This window comes from Cnephaeus nilssonii (assembly GCF_951640355.1).
Source record: "Cnephaeus nilssonii genome assembly, chromosome: 14".
Taxonomy (NCBI): Eukaryota; Metazoa; Chordata; class Mammalia; order Chiroptera; family Vespertilionidae; genus Cnephaeus; species Cnephaeus nilssonii.
In genome coordinates, this window is record NC_137085.1 from 57,512,947 (window position 1) to 57,521,780 (window position 8,834).

The 8,834-nt window shown below is 38.1% G+C and overlaps 1 protein-coding gene across 4 annotated transcripts in view; it reads left to right on the forward strand.

Annotated features, from left to right (window-relative positions):
* The window catches only part of CCDC171 (coiled-coil domain containing 171), a 253,621-nt gene extending 245,329 nt beyond the window's left edge, over nucleotides 1–8,292 (forward strand). For all 4 annotated transcript variants that reach the window (XM_079790672.1, XM_079790674.1, XM_079790673.1 and 1 more), the window contains one exon: nucleotides 5,891–8,292. In XM_079790672.1, coding sequence (XP_079646798.1) covers nucleotides 5,891–6,112 — 222 coding nt within the window. In that variant the 3' untranslated portion in view covers nucleotides 6,113–8,292. The remainder of the gene's footprint in view (nucleotides 1–5,890) is intronic.
* Nucleotides 8,293–8,834: the final 542 nt, after the last annotated feature.

The window sequence follows — 8,834 nt, forward strand, 5'->3', positions numbered from 1 at the left end:
ATAAAGCCTTATAAAGCTACACCTCGCCCAGGGCTGACATATGCTCAATACAGGTTAGCTATGATTATAAATGTGGCATTTGTTATCATCTGAGACGAGTATAAAGAGAGGCAAAGAAGAGGAGCTACTGTGTGCTATGCATTTTCTGTGTCTACTATTCCGTTTAACCTTTGTAACATCCCTCAGAGGGGTTAGTCCTCCTACTTTACAGATAAGGATGCAGGCTCACACAGGTTAAGCAGCTTGTGAGAGAACACATGCTGAATAATCAAGTTGGGAACCCAGGGTCTCTTCAGTTTCAAAGTCCATATTCTTTCCTTTATACTGTGCTACTGTTATTTGGGACATAACTGTATATGCACAAAATAACCAAATAGTAATATAAGACCAAAACCATGAAGAGATAACATGAGTGGTTTGTTCATTCAGTCATTCATCAATTAGAAATCCTACTGAGTCCCCGATATTCTGCTAAGTGCTAGAAACACAAAGTCAAGAATCGATCACACTAGGTGCCCATAGTTTTATAGGGGAGATGTAAATGCATACAAATAAGTACAAAAAGAAATGTTAATGCTCATAAGGAAATATAGGGTGTCCCTAAAATGTATACACACTTGAACAACTGATAGCTCAATTTTGAAAATGAAATGTATTTGAATAAACGCTGCCTTTATAATTATTCAAAGTGTATGTATACATTTTTGGTACACCCTATATATATTTGTGATTATTGCCAACTCTGATTATTTGTGTGAACTACAGTGCCCTATGATGCCAGCATGGCAGAACTGGAAAATAAGCAGGTATAATTTGGTTAACCAACTTGAATATATGGAAGAAGACAACTGTGATGCCAAGTATGGAGTCTAGGGTAATAACACATTAGGAGCTGGAGCAGAAATAGCGAGGGAGCCTCAGTGTAAGGTTTTCACGTGGGCACTTTGACTTCTTCATCGGTGTATGTGGAGCTGCGCACTCTACTTAAAACCAGTCAATAATTTACAGAGCTTAAGACATCAGCATGGAGGTCGAAGTAATAAAAAATGTAATACAGAACTTAATTGAATGAAGCCTCATCATCTAAACTGTGGCTAATCTTGCTATCTATTTGGCTTTTTTTTAGATCCTTGTGTAATATGTATTTCTTCCCTTTGAGAATGGCCTCTCTATAGCTCATCAAAATCTTAAATATTATATTTGGGAACCTCTGACTTCTGAGTTAATGTCATCCTCAAAAGCTGGGTGTTAACATTACACTATATGCCATCACACGTGGAATGATGATGGACCTGTAGAACTTCAGAGTTGGAAATAGTCTAGCTCCTCGCTTTATACGTTAGGGAAGGGAGACCTAGAAGGACTGATTGACCTGCCCAGAATGACCCAGTTAGATTGCACAGAAGTGGGAGGAAAAACTAGTCTTCTCATCTCCAGTCTAATCTTTTCACAATACTATGTGCCTAGCATATTCTCCACGCAGTACTATTCCAGCTTACTACATCATACCACCCCTCACTTTTTATAATATTAGATTCTGGAAGACGAAACGTGATCATAAATGCTATGCAGGAGACAAATAGCTTAGTGTCATTGTTTCAGAAGCCTTGGTCTGCAAATTGCTTTGATTTACAGATAATTTATTGAGTGATTATCTTATTATTAGACTAATGCTTTATTTACTTTTTTTATTGGGAAAACAGTCTTAGAAAACTAAGATATTAAAGTCCTGAAAAATGGCTATGGGACATGTTCAATTACTATATTTCATAAAATTCTTAAAATGCAGAAATTTAGTGGACACATTTTGTATTGTGAATATATATTTAGCTGATGGACTATAATAGTTCAAATAGAATCATTTACAGCTTATTGAGCAAATAAAAGCGTTCCCATAAAGATTCACATGACACCTAGCTTTTATTTCAGGTAACTAATTTCTTTTTGAAAAATTGCTTAAATTTAGATTTATAAGAGAGACTACCAGAACACCTCAGCAGTTTAAAAAGTAGTTTAAATGACCATAGACTTTACAGATTTAAAATATAAAATCAGGTGGAGAATATTAACTTTTACTGGTCTCTGATAAAAAGTTATTTAACTGTTTTTTACTCTGTGTTATATTAAAAGTGTTATGATGTAGTTCTGGATATTATTTGTAACGAGAAATAGTTCATATTTACTTGTTTTTTAACATCTCATTTTGAAATAAATTTCATCAGAATTTTTGCTGGCTTGTTTTTACGCTATTAAGTAACTTAAAATCAGACTGGAGTATAGCAAATGACCCTAGTAACAAAAAAATGTTGTTTCCATTTACACAAAAGTAAATTTGTTTACTTGGTGGAGGACATACCTTTTGGGGGTGCGGATCTTTAAGGAAATATATTTTTTAGGTTTTTTATGTTTTGGACATAAGTCAGATAATAGTGTGCAAAAAGTAAGTCTCTAATTTGAAATATTAGAGGAATGCTCAACACCCCATTTCAAGGTTATTTAGTAAAAAAAAAGTTAGATTAGATGAAAAGATTTCAGACAACATAGTGGAAACTAGACATATTAAAAAGTAAGATGAGAAAAGACAAAAGAAGGACCCTTTGTAGAGAGCAAGAGCCACAGAATATTAAGGAGAAAGGAGAGTTAGAGCCCTCCCCTAAAGGACCACCTTCCCAAAGGGGAATGTGGTAGGTTGGTGGAGTCATGAGAACAAAAAAGGAAACCTCAAGTACAGAATATAGATTGGAGTAAATTATATATAAATATATCTTTAACATTGCAAAACAGGAGTGATTGGTCAGTTTGGCACAGTTATCTTTCTCTAGTCTGAGGCATCAAGAAGAAAAAGCCCTCGGAGAATACCTGACCTTCCTTCATCCGCTTCTGCACACGCCTCTTTTCATATATCGTTTTCTTAGACCCGCACTTGAAGTATAAAGATGTAACAACAAACTTCTGAAGCCTTGCCTGACAATATTCTTTTATCATAATAGAGAATCCTGCTGCTGTAACTAAGTTTTATTAGGCAGAGAATCAGGCTGCACCATCGGCGGCTCTGCCACCATCCCCTCCCGGGACCCCCCCCCCCCCCCCAACGTGTGGCAGAATACCTTAGTAAATGCATTGTCATCTTTACAGCAGCAACATCAGGCAATAATGCGTGTTCAGACACGCAGCTAAAAAAATAACATCAGAAAGGGTGGTTCCTGTGGTAGTGTGGCAGTCAAGGCACGAAAGGGTACCCATCCGGCCTCTGACGTAACCAGATGTCCCTGTTCCCGTCCTGAACTGCTATGCTCAGCCCTGTGCTAAGGTTGGGAGGGCGAAACCTCATCAGTGCTGCTAATGAGGGCGAAGGCGATGGGGAGTGTGTCCTTTCGTGGGGATAAGCTCACCCCTCTCCTTCCTGAAGCACCAAGGTGTCCATTTATGGTGCTTTTTACTTCCTGCGGAAAGAGAGAGGATCTCAGTCAACGGTAGGCTTGCAGCGGAGTATCAAGAAATCAAAAGAACAGAGATCAAAGAAAACTGCTGAACTATGTGTTAGATGCAGCCATTGATTTTTCTCCAGTTGTAGTTTTTTTTTAAAAAAAAATCCACAAAAATGATAACACATACAACAGTTGAATTTCTAATACTTTCCTGAGGCCAGCCATAGCTTCCTTCTTGTTTTCACAGGTAGAAACGGTTTTGTATAACACGACATAATAAAGCAGGGCCATGAAGAGTTCACACTATGCCGTTATCAAAATTGTAAGGGAATCTACCAAAAGGGATGTTTCTTATTTGAAAAAATCTGCAGGATAGAGTGAGTTTTTAGGCTAACCTCATGTAGGCAACATTTATTTGCTGAGAATCTGGAAAATTCTGACGTACAATTGATCACTATTTTCCCACTCTCTATAAATGTTGTAAAACAATCCTATCCACTTTACTGGTGAGACTGTTCAAGTTAAATATTAACTGCTGAGTACTGATGTTACTTAAGGCTGAAATGTATAGCTTCTCAAAATATTAATTCGGTTTTCAAGTACTTCATGAGTGTGTGGATTTCTTAAGTTTGATTTCCAATAGTTTTTGGATACCAGTAATGTTTTAAAATCCGAGACAAATTGTTTTCCTGTTGCAATCCCATATTTTGATACACGATTTCCAAATGCTTATACTAGAACAGTATTTATTAAAAAAGGATGGTAGCATTATTATTAAAGGGGAAGGCAAAAAGTTTATCTCACTAGCATTTTGTGTGCTTTTTAAAAAATATATTTCTTTATTGACTTCAGAGAGGAAGGGAGAGGGATAGAGAGATAGAAACATCAATGATGAGAGAGAATCATTGATTGGCTGCCTCCTGCACGCCCCCTACTGGGGATTGAGCCCACAACCTGGGCATGTGCCCTTGGCCGGAATCGAACCTGGGACCCTTCAGTCTGCAGGCCGACCCTCTATCCACTGAGCCAAACCGGCTAGGGCTGTGTGCTATTCTTAAGAAGTCACTAGGATTGACTTTTTTCCTTTGTGTTATGTCTGTCAATTACATAAGTCAGACTGATGGATTTGAAAATGGAAATATCTATAGTTCATATTCTAAGCAGTGCAATCTTCCATATTATATAGAGTGTATTATATGGGACAAGGAAATAAACACTATGAACATTGGTTTCTGTGAATTGCCAGGGGATGGAAGCCGAGGTAAAGGTGCCTGATTGCATTCACTCTGGGATCCAATAACTCTATAAAAGTTTTATACAGTTTTAGTGTTTATGACATATAACAAATTAAAGATGCAATCACAATTGGAAAATCTATAATAATAAAAGGGTAATATGCTAATTAGACTGGACGCCATTCCTTAGGAAGCCTGGGTCCTGGGTGCCTGCTGGCGGCCGGAGGGAAGCCCGGGTCCCGGGTGCCAGAGGGAAGCCGGTGCCGGCAGACGGGGAAAGGAAAGTCTACTCTTGCACAAATTTCATTCATCGGGCCTCTAGTAATTTCATATTTGTGTATTAGATAGATTTTCAACCAGTGTGCTGCAAGAATTTTTAAAACATGCAATATCTGACTATTTAGTCAGAGTCACTGATCTCTTTTCCCTTAGAGCAGTGGTTCTCAACCTTTATAATGCCGCGACCCTTTAATACAGTTCCTCATGTTGTGGTGACCCCCAACCATAAAATTATTTTCTACAGCAGCGGTTCTCAACCTGTGCGTCACGAGAACCGCTAGCAGGGTCGCCTAAGACCATCGGAAAACACAGATATTTACATTACGATTCATAATAGTAGCAAAATTACAGTTATGAAGTAGCAACGAATATAATTTTATGGTGGGGGTCACCACAACATGAGGAACTGTATTAAAAGGTCGCGGCATTAGAGAGGTTGAGAACCACTGCCTTAGAGTGTCAAATGAAAAAATGACCAACACAATAATAGCTGTCTGGTGTGAATAAATCAAAGTTAAACCTGCCCAGCTGGTGTGGCTCAGTGGTTGAGTGTCAGTTCATGAGCCAGGAGGTCACAGTTCGATTCCTGGTGAGGGCACAGGCCCGGGTTGTGGGCTAGATCCTCAGTGTGGGGCACGCAGGAGGCAGCTGATCAATGATTCTCTCTCATCATTGATGTTTCTATCTCTCGCTCCCTCTCCCTTCCACTCTGAAATTAATAAAAATATATTTAAAGACAAAAAATTATACCTATATTTTTTGTCAAATCAGCAAAAAATATATATTTTGGTGTGCCACAGAATTTTAGAAACTAGTTTATGTGTGCCATGAGATGAAAAAGGTTGAAAATCTCTGGATTATATAAACAGTACTTCTTTGTTTATGGCTTTGGACTCTGTTTAAGAGTTTTTATTCTATGTTTATTATTATTATTTTTTCATATTGCAGGCAGGATCACGAGACCATTCAAATATCTCAATTCCTTCAAGAGCTGCTCTTCCTGCTGACACAATTGGTGCTGCGGAGTTTTTGCCATTGAAAGCTGAACTTGATACAACTTACACTTTCTTCAAGGAGACATTTATAAATTCTGCGCCCCTGACATCATCTCTCTCCTCTCAAGTAACTACGTCTGCTAACGCCAAAAGACCAACTCAGATTGGATTATGACATTATGAAATTTAAAAAAATGTAGGAAGAGTTAACAGTACAATTAAAATTATTTTGAAGGGGGATTTTCTTATCAGTTGACTTTTGTTTCAACACAAGTGGCAGCGGGTTTTTAAAAATTGTGTGATACCGTGATGTGTGCAGGTATCTGTGTCTCCCCGAATAATGAAATAACCAACACCCCCCCCCCCAGTTTTATTTATTATCACAGTTGCTCATTTTTATGTAACATATTTTTAAATGTTAAGGAATGACACATTTTGGGTAATTTCCTTCAGACTTAAAAAAATCAATAAGCCATTTTAGTCTCTATCTATCAAAGTTGTTTCATACTTGTCTATTTTAAAGCAGGACTGCAATACTTTAATAGGATTGAGAGAGCTATTTGAAATGTATGCCAATGATTCCTGTCATTTCATGGCAGCCCTGCCATGGTTCACTGAGCCCCCTCTTCTCTCTTGTCAGCTCAACTGAAGACAAGCATTTAGTTGCAAACTTTAAGCAGGTTGTGCAAAACAGAAATGATGTGACTGCTTCTCCTCCTGCACAATAATGTCACTCCTGGTCAATGTGAGAAGGTCAGGTTGCTCCTTGTAAAGCTACATGATACCACTTGCCCATTTGAACAAGTTCAGTTAACTGCTGAATCGGGTCCCCGCAGGCGCTAAAAACTCATCCTTTTATCAGGCCTGCGTCTGATAAGAAAGCGGAGCAATTGTGCTGGGAAGGTTTCTGTGGTTTGTTCAGGCTCCTTTTAAGGACAGTTCCCACAGCAGAATAGCAGGTAATATACTTAGTATACGCTGAAAAACCTCCAGGTAATGGCTGTCTTGACCTTCAAAATAGGCTCCCTTTCTGTTTTGTTGTTGGTAGGACCCAAGACTGACGCCCATCTTTGATGCAGGCGGAATTTAAAGCGAGGCCACTGCCCTCCGTTTTCTGCCTTGTAGCACATAAAAGTAAAATTGTATGTCAGGCCGAGATGTCGGGGAGCTGACAAGATGCCCCAGTGACATTTCAGCTAGAAAGAGCAAGTGTCTTGCAACCAAGTGGTCAAATATCAAATAATAGGTCAAGCAGGAAGGAGCTGAGTCCTAACCACAAAGAGGTTTCTGGTAACTTACTTGACAAGCTTTTGGGTGCTTTGTGGCTTGACAAAGTGATGTTCTGTGGGGTATCGCTAGACAGACTGTTCTTTATCGCCTTCAGAAGATCAGACATTGACGTTGATTAAACTCTTTAACCCTTAAAGGTTAAATCCTAGCAGCTTGCATCATGATAAGTGAAGAACAAAAGAACTTGTAATATGTATTTGTTTTTGTATTAATCATTTCACTCCCAGTGATATTAACTTCTGACGTGAACTGTAGTTTCTGACGAAGAGTTTTGATACAAAATCCATATTTTATATTATTTTTCATTATGGAGTTTGTTATTCCGGATACTTTAGAAAATAACAGTATGTATTATGAAATCTATATTGTCTTGACTTGACAGTGACATTTGATTCAAATATGCCCAACTTCTGAGAATGTTTTTAATTGGCCTTGGTCAATAAAATTTGTGTACTTACTGTTAATGTTGTTAGCCAGAGTAGCCAAGTGATGATGCCATCGGAGGTAACACAGCACTATTGTGGCCCATTACTGTTGCTTATAGTGCTGAGCAGTATAATTAGCATTACATAAATCCGTAGAAAGCTGGTTATGTGGAGTAGCATTACATCTTTAACCAAATTTCTCTGAATTCTTTCCTTGGAATTCTCTTTATTACCCATTCTGGATTTTGAGTATCATAGAATATGCCCTGTGCAGTGTAACATGCATGACATTCAACTTGCAAATTTATTGTAACACAGAAAATGCTGTTGTTTTAATACAGATCATGGAATACTCTCTGCACATTTCAAAACACTTCTTTTCCTGCCAGTCCATACAATTATTCAGATTTGTCTATATGGAAATTGATATGCAGCTTTTAGTTCATGTAACATCATTTAGCTTTCAATTCTCACCCGATAAAGTGCTCCCCTCTATCACTTATATGCCTCTGTGTGTGTGTGTATGCGTATGTTTGTGTTGTACCTATTTCCAATCCTACTAATTTAAGAGGAATGAGAACTTTTGTAAACTTTACCTTGGACAGACTTTGGTCTTCTTGTCTTAATTTTATAATCTGTTAATGGGATAACACCAAAAATAAATGTTTATGTCTCCTCATATGTGTGGGTATCCGATTTTCCAGGTACATTTTACGCAGTAAATTCTGAACTACAAATTTAAAAAGATTGTTAAATCCAACCAAAGCATGTCACATTTATAACCAACTAGATGCTAAAGGCCATAGAGACAGGAGGATGAGCCTTCTGAGTGATCATTAGTATTCATTACCAAATATGTAATTTTTATACCATATGCTCCCCACCCCCCCAAAGTCACACCAGCAGGAGAAGATTTAATAACATCCTATGGAGATCTGAGGGACCAGACAGGTTTGAGCACGTGTTTGAGATCCATGTTGTGTTGGCCAGGACAGTTGCTCTATCAGCTTCTTTGCCTCCTTAAGAATGATGTAAAAACTAGACATTTCCCAGGAGAATGACTTTAAATACTTTTGTAGGGGGAGGAAAGTTTTACTTTACACCTTAGTATGTGGATTTCCCTACTAACCTTCTGTGATCTAGAAAAATACCTGTATCATCCATCACTATGAAAGGGATTCT